This window comes from Mirounga angustirostris, unplaced genomic scaffold (genome assembly GCF_029215605.1).
Source record: "Mirounga angustirostris isolate CCGP_5_RB_7025 unplaced genomic scaffold, mMirAng1.0.hap1 SCAF_14, whole genome shotgun sequence".
NCBI classification, from domain to species: domain Eukaryota; kingdom Metazoa; phylum Chordata; class Mammalia; order Carnivora; family Phocidae; genus Mirounga; species Mirounga angustirostris.
The window spans coordinates 30,847,612-30,869,212 of NW_026991722.1; the positions used below are offsets into that span (position 1 = coordinate 30,847,612).

Consider the following 21,601-nt stretch of genomic DNA (forward strand, 5'->3'; position numbering starts at 1 on the left):
AAATCTTAAAAAAAAAAAAAAAAGAATTGTAAGAGTTCAGGAGTTTGGCCACTTTCAACAGGGCCATTTCGAGAAAATTTTTCGGAGCCAACAGAAATAGGACTCAAAGAATGAGAATACAGACAGATTCAAAACTTCTCGGCAACAGAAAGTGATATAAACACATCAAGCACAGAAAAAGCAAGATAGAGGATGGAGCTTCCAGCTCATGGGCATCAACTCTCTTACAATGATTTGAAGAGATCTTTTCATCTTTTCTGGTTTTCAAATCAGCATTATGTTTTACACAAACCCACTCCATGTGCCTCTAGGTCGTCTCCTAATTATGTGCTTGCTATCCAGCTGGTAACCCCATTCTAAAGGGGCAAACTCCCAGATACAAGAATGTGGTGACAAACACTGTAATTAATAGCATTCTCTGAAATTGGATATTTAATATTTATTCAGCACTGAAAGAATGAGATACTGTTTTTCTTCCAAAAAAAGTCACATGACTATGCCACACATTAATTTGTAAAGATTATTATTATGTTGCTCTTCTGTTTTCATATGTGCTCTTTTCCCAAAGTTCCATGAGGCAAAAAGGCTAGATGGACTAGCAGGACTAAAAGTCTTAAAAGACAAGAAATCATTTTGCTTAAATCAGAAAGGATATATTACATTAGCAGGTCTAGTAAAGGTATTTCAAAAACCTTTTGAAAAGTAAGTTTGCATCAAAAATGTATTTATTGCAGAAAGACAATTTATGCTTACATGTATATGTAAAAAAATCTTGGGCTCAACACTGAAAGCTGCTGTCATTATGACCTTTTGGCCAGTAATTCAGATGGCTACATATGCATATCCTGCTTTATGTACTTACAAGGTAGGAGAACTGTAAACTAACCATAGTTTTCAAATAAGATATATAATTAAAAGTGAGAGAAAATGACTGTCATATTTGAAGTATATGTAGTAATTGCTGAAGTGTAAAAGAATGAGCCACAATATCTAAAACTTTAAGTATTGCAGCTTAGGCAAAAACAAACATGAATGTGAGGAAAAAGAGAGGGAAAGGGGGGAGGGAGAGACAAACCAAAAAAGCCTTGACTGAGACAATCCAAGTTCATAACTACTGTCCTGATGTGAAGAGATGATTTAAAAAAAAAAAAAAAAGGACATTTCAAACTCAAAGACTAAAATGTTTTACTATTTCAACATAAAATTCTTCCAGAGCTCTCATAATATGTACATGATCCTGGAATAAATTTCTCACTTCTTAGCTTATTAACAATGTGTACATTTGAAAATAAATGTATACAGTATTTCAAAACAAACCCTTCAAGACCGTATTTAAGCAATGACATCCAAAGAAACTGAATTCAGGCACCATGTAACATTTAGGATATATGGTATCTTGAAGATCAAATGTTCTCTTCCTTGTTACTCTGAAGTCTTCCTTATACAGAGGTTGCTTCTAAAGTAGTTTTCTTACAGAGCCAAACATCCTGATGTGCCGAGTCCAGTTTCATTTTCTCCAGTACTACAAAAATCAAAAACAGATAAACAAGTAGAAAGCAATTAACTTCAATTTCACAAAGAAAAATAAACAACAGAGTTTACAGTTTTAAGAAATGGCTTAGTTCTTGGCATGATATTTTTAGTGACTAAAAAGCTGTAGCTTATTCCACAGAGTGCACCCACTTCATTCCAGAACTGATCTGGAATCAAATCAAAGACAGTACTCCTGAAAGAACAAGGAAGCCCAGTCAGGAGTTGTGTGGGGGCCAACACATTAACAGTGTTTGATATTAAAATATCAAGGGGAAAGAAACCCATGTTTTTAGTACCTATTTTGTGCTAGGCACCCTCACAGTTACCTCAGATATTGCTTATAAAGAGATGTGTGACACTGCACCTCTCTTCATTATCTCTCAAAATTTGCATTCAGTGAAATTCAGAGAATGCTACCCATTACTTCTGAGAGCTAGATAATACAAAAATAATCTGCAATTAATGGTTGTCTTTAACATGTACAGATGATGTCAGTCACCACTTTCTCAATACAGACAACTCTTTTTTTTTAAGATTTTATTTATTTATTTGACAGAGAGAGAGAGGAAGAGAGAGTGTGCACAAGCAGGGAGAGTGGCAGGCAGAGGGAGAGGGAGAAGCAGGTGCCCCACAGAGCAGGGGGAGCCCAATGTGGGGCTCGATCCCAGGACCCTGGGATCATGACCTGAGCCAAAGGCAGTCGCTTAACTGACTGAGCCACCCAGGCGCCCAGGATGGACAACTCTTGATTGTTTGGGTGAACATAACTGAGTCATCCATAACTCATGAGCTATATATATATATATATATATATATATATATATATATATATATATATATATAGGCAGTATCTTGGAGGAAATAAAAATGCTGGACATGGGCAACATAATTTTGTTTCCGTGAACTTCACCTCATTATCACTCTAAGAAAAAAACATGAAGGGAAAAAAAAAAAAAAACCTCACTGACAAATACTTGTGGGTGTGTGTGTACATTCACGAATATGTATAAAAATGTGAAAGATGTTGACTGATTTTAATCTGATAAAATTTAAAGTGATGATTCTAGCAAGAATATGGTAAGATTCAGCCTTAATGCTTTTTAGAGGAATGTAATTTCTGATTTAAGAAGCTGTTTAAATATCTTCTAGGTGACAACATCAGAGGAAATAAAAATAAACTTCTCAAATGGTCCCTGGCACTTATATAAAATCAATACGTTTATTTGGCGCCTACTATGTGCCAGAACAGCTCAGGTTCTGTGAGAGTCCCCAGGATACTCGAGATAAAAAAAGCCTGAAGACAAAAACAGGGTCACCACTCATATACACACAAGCACATTCAAAAGTTGGGCAATGGGTAGGGAACTCATTCCAGAAAACAAGCAAAGGTGGACTGTTTGTGGGGGCTTGAGGGAAAATATTCGGTATGAGAAACTGCCATGGGGGTAAATCAGCAGAGCTACAAAGAAGGCTCTTTTTGTAGGCTGGTGGAAGATGATTAAAGTTGAAAATGCGGGTTAGTGCCAAATTGTGGAGGGTCCTCACAGACATGCTAGGAAGTCTAAATATCCTGGAAACGAGGAAAACCACACACGTGGATAAGTATGTTTGTATGTGTGGGAGAAACACTGCTATGGAACAGACGGTCTCTAATAGATCGCCTGAATACTTCTGAGCGTCTGTCTGCGGGGGAAAAAATCAGTAATACTACGTAGCAGAGTCAGTCTCAAAATGTTCAACTCCCTGTACATCTGATGAATTTATATAAAAGGGTCTGATACAACAGAGGGGCAGGAAAACAACAGTATGACAACTAACCTTCCTAAAAGCAGTTAATGAAGCAAACGGACAAATCTTATGGTGGATTATACTTGTGACTGAAAACTTGCCCCACAGAAGACAAGGAAATTAAATTTCTACAGATAAAAAATAAACTGCAGGACATTTTAGCTGAAAATTATGGGGCATTCTGCTGACTGCTGCTATTACAGTAATTACTCTGTAGACTTTAAAACATTTGTAATGTCCCAAGTGCCTGTATGATGTTTTTAAACGTGGCTGGTTCTACCGGCTACTCGCACGGCAGTGTTGGCGGACTGCAGAGGGACCTGAGAGCACGCGGCCGTCAATAAAATTCAAGACTGGCTTGTGGCCAATGTGCAAAATAAATGTTATCCCACATTTATCATATTTATCTGGAATTAACTGTTCCCAATGACTCCTTTTTAGATCACACTCTCTTGGTTGTTTGCACAACTGATTTTTTTTTTTCTTTTTTCTTTTGGGGGTGGATGAAACATTAAGGAGAGAAAAGCTAAAAGATCATTTTTTTCAATTTACAAGTATACTTTTTAAAACTCGCTACTCACACCAAAATCCACTCATCTCTAATAAATTAAAGCTTAAATATATATATCAAGAAAAACATGATTTAGAAACTACTGTCTATTTCTACAACCTAGGATCTGGGTCTGAATCTGGACTTTTGTCCTCTATTAGCTCTGAGACCATGAGTTATTTAATCTCAGCCTTGGTTTGCTCTTCTGTAAAACAGGCCTGGTGATCTACCCACTTCACAGGGGTGAGGATTAAACAAGGTGATGCAGAGAAAGCTCTTTACATAATTTCTGGCACATATAAGTGTTCAATAGGCTGCACTTATTACTATTATTATTGGTTTTTTGTTGTTCTTAATTTTTATTCCTCCTAGGATAATTCAGATAAATTAGGAATAGATCTGGGACACAAAATGATACAAAATACTTTTGTATGATATACTGGTATTGTAATAGTTATTTATTCAAGCCACTGGTCTGGGAATCATCTACATCTTTAGAGAATTATTTACTAAATTAAAAAAAAAAAAACTTGGTTTTTGAGAAAAATTTCTCTTTGGCTAAAGAATCCAATACTTTTTTGTTTTGTTCAATTAAATATTTTACACTGTTTTTTATTCCTAATGGTAAAATAAGATCCATATAACATAAACTCAGAAATGACACTCTATTCTCTTCTCCTAGGGCATCTTTTGCATCTATGAGCTCTCAAAGTAGATCAGAGAGTAGAATAGTTACAGTGCAAACATACTACATGGGGTTGAGGTGTTAGGGTCAGCACATAAAGGTAAAACAGGAACATAAACAAAATTACTCGAAAAAAGGCGTCAGAAGGCAACACATTCTATATAGTCATCTCTCCAAAAGTTCAGAACAGGAAGCTTTTCCCTTAATACTGATGCAAAAAAACTTGGTTTTTTGAGCAGCAGATGGGGCAGATGGATGGCCTGCACTTAGAAGCCTTGTTGTACAAAACAACAAGAATCCTCAATAACTGGAATCACATTCAGCATGGCAAGATGTCATGTCATGGGAGACACCTGGGATCTGAAACATCCCTGAAGGAGCTCCTCTCACATTTATTAGGACATATGCTGTTCAGGAAAAACATCAGGCAGAATAACCACATTGTTTGTCTCCTTTCATTGTTTTTGTTTCTGTTTTTATCTTTTTTAAATCACCACAAGTATATATAGTTGAATTCTCTTCAGTTAAAGGCACATAATATATGACTGCACATTCATGTGCCCCTCTGCTTGGACCTGTGCTTTTCCCCCTTGAACACCACGGGGGCTAATTAAGGATTCTTGCCAAATGTAAAGCAGTAACGTGTTCTCAGTATCTTGAGCTGGAACTTGGGTAAACTTTCTGAACACCATCTGTTCTTATGTTTTAACTCTCAGTCTACAAAAAATATATCTCTAACCCTGGTTAATCTACCAAGATTAGTTAATTAGATTAATATGTACTAAGATGAATGGAAACCACACCTCACTCTCCAGCCCTTTATCATCAATCAGTAGAGAGAGAGAAAGACAGGACAAAGCAGAAACAGGGAAGAAGCGGGCTGTTGCATGAGAGATTACCATCCAAAGGCTAGTTTTAGAGCAGTAAGTGACCCAAACTAAGTGACCTCTACCTTTCTGTGCCTAGAAAGCCCTTTAAAGATCATTTCAGTGGGGACAAGAGTTCTGATGATGCAATCTCAAAGACAATGACCTAAATAAAAGTGTTTTTCTGTGGAAAATTTGTATCACTAATAGGTGGGTGTTGCTAGGCAACGAATATTGCAGTGTTTAATCTCTACCCTTCCTAAGGAATGGTATGATCGAAGAAAATAAGTCTTTTCAGCATTGCAACGTAACAGTTGTATGTGGCAGTTCTGTAGTCTTCTTTTAGACTATACTTTCTTTTTTGCTGAAACAAAACTATAATTTTTGTTAACATGTATCAATCAGTTTACCTCCATTTTTAGAAAACTGTCCTACAATCCACAGTGATTAATAGGAATGCACTAAAATTAGCCTAAATCAATTAGCAGTATACATCCTTATTGTAAATGTTATGAGTGACCAAAAAAACCAGATGTTGGTCATCTGGATTTGCACGTGCATGTCATTTATTCTAAGTATTACTTAGAAAATAAATAGTCACTACTTAGAAAATACACAGCATTTAGAAGTGTGAGTTTCAAAGAGAAAATAAACTTCAGAGATTAGTTAAGAAATAGCTATGCTTCAGGGTGTCTGGATGGCTCAGTCAGTTAATTGTCCAATTCTTGATTTTGACTCAGGTCATGATCTCAGGGTCCTGGGATTGAGCCCCGCATGGGGCTCTGTGCTCAGCACGGAGTCTGCTTGTCCCTCTCCCTCTGTCCCTCCTCCCATGCTCACTTGCTTGCTTGCTATCTCTAAAATAAAATAATAAAATCTTTAAAAAGAAAAATAGCTATGCTGCTATAATTTCATAATTTGAAAAGACTTAGATGAAGTTAAAACTGTACTTAGTATCTTTTGTAACCTTCAATGCCTAAACAAATTCCAATGACATTAAACATCCTTGGGTAACTCTGATTTTGATATTGTTTCAGTTGCACAAGAGTATAGTAACAGGTAAAGAGTATAGGCAGAGGTGACATATTTAAGGAAACCTAAGATAGCATGAGCATTTTCAAGTTCATTTCTTAGGATGTAGAATATCATGGGATGTTCTGGTAAAGACTTGAATTTGATAAGCTAGGAAACAACTTTTTATGTGGCTCAGCCCTCTCATCTCTAAGAGGGGAGAATGTTAAAACTCATTTTTGTGGTTATAGTAAAGATTATATAACGTTAAAAAACAGTGAAGCACTGTATGAAATACAAAGTTCAAATAAATAAGGTTATTGTTGTCCCAGACACGATTATCTCTCATTGTAAAATGGAGCGCTGAGATATGATCTATAAAATTTTGTCTACATAAATATCCATGCTGTATTAAGTCTCTACTATTACCTGTCTAGGATGACGCTGGTGGTCTTTACATTGCTGGAGTCATCCAGATATTTGCTCTTAATTCATATTCATGCTGCTATGGCCTTGATTTTATTTTTTTTTTTAAGATTTTATTTATTTATTTGACAGAGAGAGAGAGAGAGGGCACAAGCAGGAGGAGTGGCAGGCAGAGGGAGAGGCCCAATGTGGGACTCAATCCCAGGACCCTGGGATCATGGCCTGAGCCGAAGGCAGATGATTAACCAACTGAGCCACCCAGGCACCCCTTTATGGCCTTGATTTTAGATAATAATACTATTTTGTTATCAAGAATCTATCCTAGTCCAAAAGAGTTTGTAACAATGAAGCAAAGTAATTTACAGTAACTATTTATCCAGGATTTCTTATCTACCATTTTACTAAAGAACTAAAAAACAGAAACCCAAGAAAGACTTAATATTTCTTTCCAAGAAATATAATCCTCTGTTAGTTCATGCTTATAAAATTATCTTTCCCAAGTCTAAGAGTACATCCACCGCTATTACCAGTTTATTGGCCATATTCATATTTTCTCTGTGAATAGAAAAGGTACATGCATTAACTCTTGGTTCTAAACAACCTTTGTAATTTAACCATCGGTGCTGGGGGTTTCATTTATTTTCAGTCTTTGCAATAGTCAATATAAGCTTTATATATGGAAAGCAATTAACCTTTGTGTATCTCTGACAATAGATTAAATTTATATTAGTTTTTATCTCAATACCAATCACTTTACAGATGTGGAAACTGAGGCCCAGAGGCATTGGTAAAGAAAGGTCCCTCTGTTACTACCTCCCCCAAATAAGAATGTGGTCCCTTTTTTATTTAGCTTTTTCTCTCCTCTATTTTTCATACAGGGAATTAAGAAAAATAGTCCTTCTGGGGCACCAGGGTAGCTCAGTAAGTTAAGCCTCCAACTCTTGATTCCAGCTCAGGTCATGGTCTCGAGGTCATGAGATCCAGCCCCACATCAGGCTCCCTTCTCAGCAGGGAGTCTGCTTAAATTATCTCTCTCTCCCTCTCCCTCTGCCCCTCCCCTCCCAGCCCCAGGCACTCTCTCTCTCTTGCAAATTGACAACACAATTTCAAAACTAAAGTATACTACTAGTTCAGGGGTGCCTGGGTGCCTCAGGCAGTTAAGCATCTGCCTTCAGCTCAGGTCATGACCTCAGGGTCCTGGGATCAAGGTCCACATGGGGATCCCTACTCAGTGGTGAGTCTGTTTCTCCCTCTCCTCCTCCCCCTGCTCCTGCTCTCTCTCTCTCTGGCTCACTCATTTCTCTCTCTCAAATAAGTTAATAAAATCTTTTAAAAAAATAATAATAATAAATAAAGTATACCACAAGTACATTTACAGAACTTGCTTGAAAGCTCAAACTTTAAGCTAGAGTGTATCAGATGTGTGGCAGTTAAGTCTTCAAAGATGCCACACTTAATCCCTCTCCTCCAGAGTACACACTTCTCTTGTCCCTGAGAGTCAGGGCTGGCCTTCTGACCTGCTCTAAGAGGCCTGCTGCCCCCACTTTCACATTCCTTGGGGGGCAGCTGTCGCCATGCAGGAGAACGGCAGCCCTGGGTAGAGTCGGAATAGCAAGAGAAGCAGACACAGGCCGTCTGGAGCAGCACCAAAGTGTAGATGTGTGAAACCTTTTGGACCCTTCAGACAAACCCAATCCCCAGCTGAACACAGCTGAATGAGTGAACCCACCTGACATAACAGGAAACAAAAGAGCCATGTGGCTGGGCTCTGGCTGAAATCCTGACTGGAGAATCAATCATAAGAAGTAATAACTCATTATTGTTTTTTAAGCTAGTGAGTTCAGGTTTGTCAAACAGCTACAGATAATCTGAAATGAGGTGTCAGGCAGCAGCATTGATTTTAAGTGTGGAGTTTTGGCTCTATTATACGGTAAATGCCCAGGAAACTAAAGGAGAAAACTGAGAAACTTGAAGTATGCAGGAAGGAAAACTCCTGAAGGAGAGAAATTTGTTCAGCTATAGATAAGGATAGAGCAAAATGAAATATAAATAGCCAACTCTGAAGGAAATGCAAAGACAGAGAAGTTAAAAGTTTCTAACCTCAAGCATGTTACAACTATTTGAGTTTTTAAAGAAAAAAAGGTGTACATACGAAAGGGAGAGAAAGTCAATCTGATTGCATGCAGGGCAGCTTTCAGCACCTAATTCAAACCATAAATATACGGTATGCAAGACCATGATCAGAAGAACGATATGGAGTCAAAAGATTCTTGGAGTTCAAGTCTGGTTCCGTCCCTTGTAGTCACAATCCCGACCTTAAGCACACTCATTCATACCCAATTTGCTCCAATTTCACCTACAAGCAAAATACTCTACTGAGCTCATGAAACGCTGATCAAACCATTAGCTAGACACATTCATAGCCACACATCCCATCAGTTTATTCTCTTCATAATGACGTGCAAGATTAATAACCTGAAGCAGACCCTCAATGTCCCTAGCAATAAAATGACCAACTGGCAGTACTGGAGAAATACTTTGTTAACCAGAAAACAGACCCAGCTTACCCATATACACAATAAACTCCTTTATCCTGATAAACTTCCATTTAAGCCAAATACGGCACGTGCTAACTTCGGGACTAACCACCATGCACATAAGCCTCGTCTTCAAGTTATTAGGAGTTATAAGACAAGTTATCCATTACATCTATAATAGCAACAATATAAGTGCCAACTCATAATAAATGTAAACTAATACAATAAAATATCCAAGAGATCAATCAATCTAGGCAATAGATCATATCTGAGGACCAGCTTGGATTTGGTAAGCAGAAGTTTACGAAAGATTCATTGTTAAGAAGATGGATGTTCTATGCTGAAGAAATGGCAGCTGCAAAGTAATCACAGAGACAGAAAAGAACAAAATATGCAGAGAGAGTATTAGGGAAACACCTTGGAAAGTAGGTTGGAATACAATATTCTGGAAGGCCTTGGGCTACCAGAGATTGGACTTCACTGTTAGGCAATGGGGAAACATTGTGCACACTGAAATTTAAAAAAATAAAAAGGACAAGGTGAAACATTATTTTGTGAAAATATAACTGACTGGGATATTTAGAAGGATAAAAACTGCTTAGAGGAAAAAAAAAACTAAAACAGAAGAATTATAAAGGGTTTTAGTTATCCAAGATATATTAAAGAACAAAAAATGGATTAAAATATTAGTAGTCAGAAAATGATTGAAAAGGATAATTAAAGAAATGGTTAAACTAAAAAGACTGACAAGGCTTGGTGACAGTGGTATTGGGTGAAGGAGAAGGCAAAGCAGACAGGCTCTGAGCTTGGGTGATTAGTAAAATTATTAACAGGATATGCAAAATCAGGAAGGTGTGTGCAAGGAGAAGAGTGTGAGTGTGTGGGAGGGAAAGAGGTCTAATTTTTCTGTTTGCTCACCATTTTCATAATCATCCTCATTATGAAATTCATAATTAAACCAGGTTTTAAACCTGAGGTTTACCACCATAGGCTAGTGTGAAAAGGTCTCCCTCAGACATTTGCATGCAAGATTCTACTAACAGTAAGTCTACAGATAGACCTTTTCAGTGTGTGGTATGCACAGCTTTTTTCAGCTTCTAAACTCCTTTCCTAGCATTTCACCATTTGTCAAAACCCAGAAAGTGTTCAACTCTCACTCGCCAAGGCCTCCATTAGACCCAAGACCATTCTCAGGAAAGACTTACAATCACCACTAACAACAAAGGACAGATATACCTATGCTGACACTCCACCATTTAGTTTACAACTGAAAATTTAAGTGGGATGTTTTAGAGTTAATAATGTATGCAACACATTCACATCAGCTGGCTGATGTCAAAAAGGCTTGATAAAACGCAGAGAAGACATCATTAGCAGGAGAAAAGCATGGCTCTCTGAGGACTCTGGGGTAGGACATGGAAAAGCTGTGATCAATTGCACTGCCTTCAGAGAACTTACCTGGGCAAACTTGTGAATCTGTTCTACCACTGCAGCAAAGAGAGCATGGACACTTTCATCGATCAGACTCTGCATGTAATGTACTGCCTCTTCATCAGACAGGTCTAGTCGGAATTTATCCTGAACCTACAAGGTCATAGTAGGTTAGTCTTTTGAATGAAAAAAAAAAGGACTCAATTTGAAGAGACAGCATCAGATTGATATAGATGTTGTTACAATATATTATGACCTATTTCTATGACAAAGAAGTAATTCATAACTTACAAGAAGTTCTGAATATTATCATTCTTTTGAGCGAAGTTTATTGTTTTTGCTATATGCTCTTTATCACCCTTTCCTTGTTGCTTGTTAAGTTTCTTTTTTTTTAAGAAAAAATAAACAGTAAAGATGATTCTGCGAGGTGCTGCAAATATAAAAAAGTGTGCTTTATTTTTTTGCGTTTCTTTTTTCTTAAAGTTTTATTTACATAATCTCTACACCCCATATGGGGCTTGAACCCACAACCGAGATCAAGAGTCTCATGCTCTTCGGAGCCAGCTAGGCACCCCTATTTTCTTTTGCATTTCAAAGCTAGAACTACTGTATAAAATTTAAAATGAGGCATACTTATTAATAATCTCCTTCACTTTATCCCTGTTACTTATTATTAAATGGATATTCCAAGGTGAGATTATAGTATCATTCTTCCACACCATTTCAATGCCTATACAAGAACAGGAAACATGTTAATCACTGGCAAAATACAGATCTTCCAAAATGTCTCCTTTCCTATAGCAATTCCTTATACTTCTGCCAAGTACTACTTCAGTTGGTCTGCAATTTCCAAAGAGAGAGGAATTTCCCTTTATTTCATATTTAAAGTTACAGCTGATTCCCGATAAGAATAACTGGAATTTTTATTATAACAACTAGAAAAAGTCTAGTTATGATATGAGAATGATTCCTAAAAAATAAAAGCCAGTGTTATTGAATGAATACTCTGTGCAAAACACTTTACATGCAGTATTTCATCTGACTCTGAGGTAGACAGTATCTCCACCTCTAGGATGCAGAAACGGAAGCAAAGAGAATCTATGAAGCCAACCTACCCAGACACCCTTAACTGATGGCAAGGGTCTCATGCTTCCAGACAATCTCATGCCATTGCACATAACCATTATAATTCTACTCCTTTCTCCTCTTGTAAGTGACCCAAATATATTTTTGAAAAAGCAGGCAAGGAGAAAATGTTTCTAAGCAAATAAAAAGTGGTCACATTTAGTATTTCCTTTTAAGTATAGAATTTAACTACTAGGAAACTAAGAAGGACACAGTAGGACAACCCACAGCCCTGGATTCGCACTTATCTCGTCACTAGATTGGAGATATGCCAAATGATCCAACAGCTCTGCAGCTTCAGGATGGGAAAGTAAAAGAGGTAGATATAAAAAGTGAAGGACAGTTCGATGGAGTTTCTAAAGGAATACCTTGAATGAACTAGTTCTCCCATTTCTGAATCCCAATTAATTGCGTATCTGTTCCTTGAGTTTAATCCTTTATTTTCTTTGACTTAAAAAGATGTCTGACAGGTCTGGAACTATTTTTTTTTTTTTAAATCTCAATTTTTTTTATTTTATTTAATTAATTTATTTATTTATTTGAGAGAGAGAGAACACCTGAGAGGGGATAGGGTCAGAGGACGAAGCCGACTCCCTGCCGAGCAGGAAGCCCGATGCGGGACTCGATCCCGGGACTCCAGCATCATGACCTGAGCCGAAGGCAGTCGCTTAACCAACTGAGCCACCCAGGCGCCCTGGAACTATTTTTAAGGACACCAAAAAACTATAGGGCAGTAGAATCAAAATTTTAGCCTAATTTATCAAAACTTACATGCTTCTATTAAGTTGCAACACAAACAGACTATATGTATTTGACATAGAAAGTAGACATTATTGGGGCGTCTGGGTGGCTCAGTCGTTAAACGTCTGCCTTCGGCTCAGGCCATGATCCCGGGGTTCTGGGATCAAGCCCCACATTGGGCTCCCTGCTCATCGGGGAGCCTGCTTCTCCCTCTCCTACTCCCCCCTGCTTGTGTTCCCTCTCTCACTGTGTCTCTCTCTGTCAAATAAATAAAACCTTTAAAAAAAAAAAAAAAGAAAGTAGACATTATTTACCAAATATGAAAAAATCATCCTCAACTGCACATAAATGGCTGATTTGGCCTCATATATACTGACCAGGCTACCTGTTATTGTCCCATAGGTCCTTAAGGTTCTAATCCTTTTCTTCAAGCTACATTCTCTCTGCTCTTCAGGTTACAGGTTTAAGCTCTATTCATGTATGTGCACGTGTGCACACACACACACACACAGTCTCTAACATTCCAATTAGTACTAAATATTAAATTTTGTCTTTAATAGCATTTTGATGTACACTCTTCTTGCATCCATGTTCTCAGGTGTGTACAGCTATTCCCCACACAAAACCCTGCAATACATTTCTAGACTAAACTATACTGTCCTTCCTAAGGAGTACAGGGAGATTTCATTTATACCTAATCTTTACCCTTCGTCTTTCAAAGTTCAAAATACATCATTACAAGACTAATTTAACATTCATTAATAAAGAAGACTTTTGCTTAAAATAATTTAGTGTTTAGCATCTCTGAAATAAGAGTAACTTTCATTAAAATAATAAAAGCAGACATTCCCTATTAAATATTTTTAATTCAAATTAATTAGAATTTTAAAAAGTTTTTCCTTGTATTCATTTCCTAATAATTTAATCACAGAAGTGATTACAACAAAGGAAAAATTTTCACTCATCAGAGTAAAAGAAGAGTTTTAATGTAAACATTATTTCCTTGCTGAGTTCATTTGATTATCTGAGCTGCATTAGAATAAAAAAATTCCCTTACTTGAAAAAAACCAGAATTTTTTAAAATATTTTATTTATTTATTTGACAGAGAGAGACACAGTGAGAGAGGGAACACAAGCAGGGGGAGTGGGAGAGGGAGAAGCAGGCTTCCCGCGGAGCAGGGAGCCCAATGCGGGGCTCGATCCCAGGACCCTGGGATCATGACCTGAGCCGAAGCAGTCACTTAACAACTGAGCCACTCAGGCGCCCCTAAAAACCAGAATTTAAAATAAAGAATTAAAAAGAAAAATTATAAAAAATGAACCCCCATCCAACTACTGCTAAAAGAGAATCAATGCTATAATTGTATTAAGACACAGGACTAGTAGAGAAAAATAAAATCTACATTACCAAAATTCAATGTGAATGGATGTTACAGCTTGTATGTTTTGTTTTGTTTTTTAATTTTTAATTTAATTTAATTTTATTTTATTTTTAGATTTTTTTTAAATTAACATATATTATTTGTTTCAGGGGTAGAGGTCTGTGATTCATCAGTCTTACACAACACATACCCTCCCCAATGTCCATCACCCAGCCACCCCTTCCCTCCCATGGCTTGTATGTTTTAATAAACAAACCTTGTAGGCACCAAGGGTAATTTAATTTTACAGGTCATTTGAAATAGATCTTCAGACAATTTGTAGCTGCTTGTAATATATAAAATTTGTCTTAAAGTTTAGTCAAAAATCAATTTAGAGAGGGGTGCCTGGGTGGCACAGTCAGTTAAGCCTCTGCCTTTGGGTCGGGTCATGGTCCCAGGGCCTTGGGATCAAGCCCAGCATCTGCAGGAAGTCTGCTTCTCTTCTCCCTCTCCCTCTGCCTCTCCCCTGGCTTGTGCTCTCTCACTCTCAAATAAAGAAATAAAATTTTTAAAAAATCAATTTAGAGAAAGAACACATCCATTTATTCTTCAACACAAAATAGTATTATCTCATTAAATTACTCTGAAAAACTTATTACCACAGTTTAAAAGATTTCCTTATTACTGATTTAAAGAAAAACACAAATGAAAAAGCAGTGACTGTCAAGTGGTCATGTTTATCCATTAAACTATTCTATTTCTCTCCCTCCCCCCATTTTTTTTAAATAGAGACTCACCTGTATCAAAAGCTAAGAAAATTTAAAACTCCCTGAAGATAGGCAATTGTCTTTTATCAATACACATTTCCTAGTAACAAAGTTAATAATATGCTAGGAAACACAAGTTTTCTTTTTTTTTAATTGAAGTATAGTCAACACATAATGTTACATTAGTTTCTGAATACATAGATTTTTTATCTCAAATATTTTAACTTCCCTTTATTCACCAGGACAATCTATAGGAGTTGATGAAGAAGTCTTACTTCCATATCACATGTTCATAAGATATCTCCTTTTAATTTATTCAGAAAGAGCTGACATATCTTACTTTGTGAGCCTTTCCTGGCCACAAATTTTAAAATTTCCAGAATCAATGCCAACTCAACTTTTCATTTTCCTCTCTCGTTTATTTTTTTTCTCTAAACACTAACCACGATTAGTATGTTATATATTTTACTTTATCCTGTTTCTTTTCTGTTTCCCTTATTAGAAGGTAAGCTCCATGAGGGTGGAAAATTTTGTTTTGTTTCTTATTACTATAACTCAAGCACTAAGACAGTGCTTGACACATAGTAAATAGCTCAATAAATACCACTGAGTATTTATCCAAATTAAAAAATAAATCTTTAAAAAAAAATTAGCATGATCCCTTTGCTCATTTTTGGAAATTTGTCTATCCACTGTGCTTTAGTTATACTAGCACATAACACTTTGCTTTATATCAATATGCATTATTTTTATTAGACTACTTGGATAACTTTGTTCTAAATTATTAAAAGGATTAAAGCAACTTTTGTGCAAGCTTCCCATGGCACAAAGCAAAGACTAACCTACTACTACCAGATACTTAATGTTTGTGACTGATGATCATATGTTTTAAATTGTGATTCCATCTCACATTTTTGGGCAATTTTGTTTTCTAAGAAATAAACATGATTAACAAAAATATCATGTATTCCATATATAAGTATTCAATTTCCAAAAAATTAAAGCAAAACTGATATATACTAAATTAAGTTATGGAGACAAGAAAACATTGTTGTGCTTCATTATGATTACTCAAATAATTTAAATAATCTGTACTTCTCTCAGCCTCAAATGTGCTACTCTATTTCCCTAGTTGGTTTCCATTCATAAGGTCAACACAAAGATTTTCCAAGTGGTAAGAGTTTGAAGTAATGTTAGCAACTGTTATTTCAACAAGGTATAAAAATCTATACTTCTTAAAAAATGAAATATATGACACAAATTTTAGCCTTTTCCAGAATAACTTTCCAATATTATTATGGCTTTAATGTCAAATTTATGTTGCAAATAATTACTTCATATTCTTAATAAAACAGCAGAAAGCAAAGAAACCTTTTATGAAAAATCCTTTTGGGGAGATATATGGTGAAATGCCTTTTTTTTCAAGGTTCATGTAATTGAAATTAGAATAAACAGCTAAGGAGTACGAGTCTAAAGAAAAATAACTAATACACATGCTTTTTTTTTCTTCCCAAAATAAACTGCTTTGTGTGCTAAAAGATAGTTCCACTAACATAGCTGTAACAAAAGGGCACTGACCATTTTAAACAATAACATCAATGATTTTCTAAAAGAGAAACAAATAACACAAAAGACCTAGTAAGAACAAGAACAACAGGGAGCCTGGGTGGCTCAGTTGGTTAAGCGACTGCCTTCGGCTCAGGTCATGATCCTGGAGTCCCGGGATCGAGTCCCGCATCGGGCTCCCTGCTCAGCAGGGAGTCTGCTTTGTCCTCTGACCCTATCCCCTCTCATGTGTTCTCTCTCATTCTCTCTCTCTCAAAATAAATAAATAAAATCTTTAAAAAAAAAAAAAAAAAGAACAAGAACAACACAACTTAACTAGCAGAAGAAATTGGAAGACTCAGTTTAACAAATATTGTTAGAGAACTTTCATAATCGACTTCTGAACACGAAGGAAATCAAGGAAGAGTGACTATATGACCAGAGATAAATGGATTTAAAATACACAACAAAACAAGGCCTGAATATATCAATGCAAAAAAAAAGGGAGGGGGCAACAATATTTGAATCTAGTGTACCCATCAATTACAGCCAAGGAAATTTTCAGCAAGCAACTATATTTCTTGATGAATGAGCTTTAGTCAATAAATAAAAAATAAATGACAAAAGGAAGTCATGTCAAAAACCAAGGTGATGAATAGTCTATTTCCTATGGGGAGAAGGGAGTTTACTGGAACAGTGCTTGCTGGATAAAATAATAAATGAAGTCTTAATAAGAGCGTAATTTTCTTAAATGGCTCAACAATAAAGTATTTCCATTAAAACCCCCTCTTAATACTTGTGATAGACTTACAAAACTAGGTAAAAGAGATTCTTCTTTATGTTTGCAATGGTCTGAATATTTGTGCCTCCTTCCCCCCAGATCCATGTTGAAATACTAATGCCCAATGTGAACGATATTAGGGTAGAGCCTTGGGAGGTGCTTAGTCATGAGAGTGGAATCCTTATAGAAGAGATCCCAGGGAGCCCCCTAGCACTGCTGCCACATGAAGGTCAAGAAGACTTCAACCCAAAGAGGGCTCTCACCTGACCATACTGGCACCCTGATCTTGGACTTCTAGATTCCAAAACTATGAGAAATAAATTTCTGTGGTTTATAAGCCATCCATTCTCTGGTACTTTGTTATAGCAGCCCAAATGGACTAAGACAATGTTCAATCCAGAGGAATCTTTCTTTTTTTCTTTTTTTTTTTTTTAAAGATTTTATTTATTTATTTGACAGACAGAGACACAGCGAGAGAGGAAACACAAGCAGGGGGAGTGGGAGAGGGAGAAGCAGGCTTCCTGTGGAGCAGGGAGCCCGATGTGGGGCTCGATCCCAGGACCCCAGGACCATGACCTGAGCCGAAGGCAGACGCTTAACGACAGAGCCACCCAGGCGCCCCAGAGGAATCTTTCTAATAATGTTCAGAGTCCATAATGTCAGAAGTTACAAGCTTTTTGGTCCCAATTATTATTTTCATCCCCCATAGAGACTCCATCTCTGAGACTGCTACTGTCCTTTAGTAATTGTATACTTCTGCAAGGCAAAAAACTATATTATCTTTCAAGTACAATATTGGTTATCACACTGATATTGAAGATCATCTTATGTTATCTTTGGATATGAAAAAGGGCTTTCTACATACTATCTCCAACTGCCCCCTGCCCTCTTCCCGCCAAATCAGAGAATCAGAAGCTAATTCAGACAAATATCTTCAAATCTGCTGTCCTTTCTCCCATTCCTTGCTAGAATTCATGGTACGACAACTCTGAATCACTGTTCACCTACACAAAGACTATCCTTTTTTCCTTTCCTTGTAGGCCTAGTTAAAAGGCAGGTCTCTACTCTGCTCTAAGAAACCCCTGTAACCAAGGATATGGATGGGAAGAATAAAGAATGGCTCTTTTCTCCCAGTTAGGATCATTAATAGTTTGTCTCTGATCTTTAGCATGCATAGCCCAGGAGTGCCAGGAATCAGATAACCGATCAAGATTATTAAAGAAGTGCTAAACTTTCTAGAAAAAAGAGCAAGGGTCATAGATACAATGGAGATTTTCTTTGTAGATACAATGACCTAGTCATGTGACTGTGGGTATGAACAGAACTGGCTGCAGGAACCGGAGAGGCTAATGGATTCTGGAAGGTAAAAAAAATTAAACAAAGGGTCTCTTTCTTAATTTATGTTACTTAAGAGTCTAGAGTCAGAGACATCAAGGGGAAATGGGTTATTAAAACCTTAATATCCTTTATATATGAAAAGTAGACTAATATACCTGACAATGTATAAAAATTACCTTTTTCACAGTTTTATCTGGTTCAAGAGCAATATCTGGAATGTTTGCATCCACCATCAAGGAAAACAAGTTCAAAATCAGGTTAGAATACCTAAAGGAAAGTGAAAAAAGAAAAAGCAATGTGTTAGACTTCTGCAGTTCTTTCTCCTGTAAAGAATACTCCTAGAAGTAGTAGCTGTACTTGGATCTTTACTATTACTCCTACAGAATATAGAATGTGCCATTATCAGCTGTCTCAATGAAAAGTATCTTATTCTGGGGTCTCGATATAATGCCCTTTCTAGGTCCCACACTATGGGATAAACTTTTGGAGTAGCCATCTAATGGCATTCTTTTCGTTCTTATAGTAAGAATATTCTTTTTAGGAGAAATCTAAGGAGAATCCACTTTATACCTAATTAGCATTTAGTGAACACTGAAGATCTGTCTTTGCTAGATGATGTCAAGAATCTGCTACCTTAAGACTACCTCAGTGTGTCATGGCTAAAGGAATGAAAGAGATACACTATCATCCCTCTAAACATTCAAGAATATCCCCCAGGGATATTAATCACCATTTTAGGAACCACAGAGGCTTGTATGGATATACGCAATCCTAAATGAAGGAGAAAATAGCTAGTACTCTATTATATTAAGGATAGGCTAGATATATAAATAATATCATCTTTGGACTATGCTGGCCCTATAGGAACTAAAGGTTTATCCTCACCAATCCTCAAATTCTTCCACTTCCTCTCCCTCTAGAAAGAACGGTACTATTCCAAATGTTCATTTCCAGAAGTGGAGCCTTGTGGGGAAAGGTGTAAGTGCATCCTGGGCACAATCCACCTCCTGCTCCAGAATACTCTCCCCTTAGACAGTTATAATTTTTCTGGATGGCTCCTAGTAACAAAGGAGATTCAGGTTTGACTTTGGGGATGGATGTGAGTAAACGAAGCTTTGTTTTTAGGCAATAAAGGCTTTTAGCTGATCTCAGTAAAATTATCAACAAGTACCTTGCATGTCTTCTCTAGGGATGGAGGTCAGGCATTAGGTGATACTAGCCATCTACTCATCCATTATATAAAAAGGCACAACTTGTTACCTAAAAACTGGCTATTGTTGAACTATAATGATAATGCAACTTGCAGACAAAAATAACTATTCATATAAACTTCAAATTACCTTTTTATCATTTCTGAATTTTATATTGTCCATGAAAATCTAGAGGGACTATAGAAGGAAAAAAAAAAGAGGGACTATAATGAAAACTAATACCTTGAAGTCATCTTCTAATCAAATTATGCCCTAACTCACTTATATTCATATAGTAATAGCTAAACAGCTTTAACCTAGCTTTAAGTTACTAATTTCCTTGAGGGAATTGATCTAAAAAAAAAAAAATTAACACAGATGTTATTCCATTTCTACTCATATAATAATTGTATTTATTCACCCAACAAATATTTACTGAGTATTCACTCTATACATTGTTCTAGGCACAAGGAATACAGTGGCAAACTGAACCAATAAGATCCCTACATTCATGAAGTTTACATTCTGGAAGAGAATGGGGGACTCACAAAATAAAATGATAACATAATTTCATACCTGGCTGACTGATAAAAAAATTTAAAATAAAAGAAAAATCAGGGAAATGGGTTAGAGATTGATGGGTTAGGAGAAACCATCTTAAGCAGTGATGATTTTATTCTAAATGCGCTGGGAGGGAGCAACTGAGTGTAAAGTGTGGAGTAATGCACTCAGATACGCATTTTTATTTTATCTTTTTCAGGGGCAGTGTGAACACAGTCCCCCACTACCACAAATTATGCAGCTGAGTTTCCCACATTTGGGGGAATTGCAGGGGTGAGCACATCCAGAGTGCAATGAATAAGGCTCACCCTAAGAAAACCACCTTCATGATCATGGCATCTCCCCTGCAAGTAGGAGATACGCATTGTTAAAAGCTCGCTGTCTAGGGAGAAAAGAAACAATAGAGAGATTCTCAGGCTGTACGTTGGAGATGAAGTGGAAGACAGTTGCTGATGGTTTCAACGGAGCAAGGGAGAGAGGGCAGAGGAACTGAATGTCACCAAGGATTCAGCCTAAGCAATGGGAAACTACCGTTGTTCACAAAATAAGAAAGAGAATGAACAAAGAGCAGGATTGGGGACAGGGAATCAGTAATAATCTGTTTTAGACATACTGAGTTTGAAGTGCCTATCAGATTCTTAGTCAAGATGTCAAGTAGACAGAGAACTCAGAGGGGATATCAGGGCTGATGCTATCAGTTCAAAACATCAGCATTTGGATCCTAATGAAAGTCACAAGTCTGGATGAAAATGCTGAAAGAGAGTTTAGGGGGAAAAATGATACAGAACTAAAAGGTTAATACTGACAATGGAACTTCTAGACAGTTGAATATGTAAAGATCAGACAGAAGACGGAAGAAATCGGCAAAGCAGCAGAAGTAGCCAGCAAGGCAAAAAGAAAACAGAGGAGTGGGTTACACCAAATCTAAGAAAGGTTTTCAGGGACAAAGAAGTGCTCAACTGTGTCAAAGATGCTAGGATGAAAAGTAGGCACTAGATTTGGTATAGGTAACTGTTTATCTTGATAAAATTAGTTTTAATAGTGGGGTAGGGCTGGAAGTCTTACTGGAGAGGGCTGAAGGAAGAAAAGGAGGCAAGTTAGTGGAGACAGTGAGAACAGACCTTTTTAAAGCAGATGGGCTGTGAAAGAGAGTAAAGAACTAAGGCAAACTAAGGTTTGGAAGTTGCAATAGGAAGCAAGGAGGGCACCAAGCTTGGAGATATGTAGGATGTGGAAATCAAGAAGATCCACTTGAGAGGGCTGCAAGGACCATGGGAGCAGCAGAGTACAGCCAGCTGCTAGTATTATGTCATGAAAAAAATACGCTCTTTCAATGAACCCTCAATTATTCGCACTCTGCTCTGC

The 21,601-nt window shown here is 36.9% G+C and overlaps 1 protein-coding gene and 1 non-coding gene across 3 annotated transcripts in view; both read right to left on the bottom strand.

Moving 5' to 3' along the window:
• Positions 1-1,168: 1,168 nt before the first annotated feature.
• The window catches only part of PIK3C3 (phosphatidylinositol 3-kinase catalytic subunit type 3), a 143,763-nt gene continuing 123,330 nt past the window's right edge, over positions 1,169-21,601 (bottom strand). Inside the window, exons 23-25 of one of the 2 annotated variants that reach the window (XM_064577720.1) lie at positions 18,662-18,752; positions 10,855-10,980; positions 1,169-1,522 (exon numbers count right to left, since the gene is read on the bottom strand). In XM_064577720.1, the coding sequence (XP_064433790.1) occupies positions 1,508-1,522; positions 10,855-10,980; positions 18,662-18,752 (232 nt within the window). In that variant the 3' untranslated portion in view covers positions 1,169-1,507. Of the gene's footprint in view, positions 1,523-10,854; positions 10,981-11,118; positions 11,258-18,661; positions 18,753-21,601 lie in introns of those variants that run through there. The other variant, XR_010407221.1, reaches the window with a different exon arrangement.
• On the bottom strand, positions 20,433-20,590 carry LOC123853350 (U1 spliceosomal RNA). The gene has a single exon (XR_006793122.1). It is a non-coding gene; the product is annotated as a U1 spliceosomal RNA (small nuclear RNA).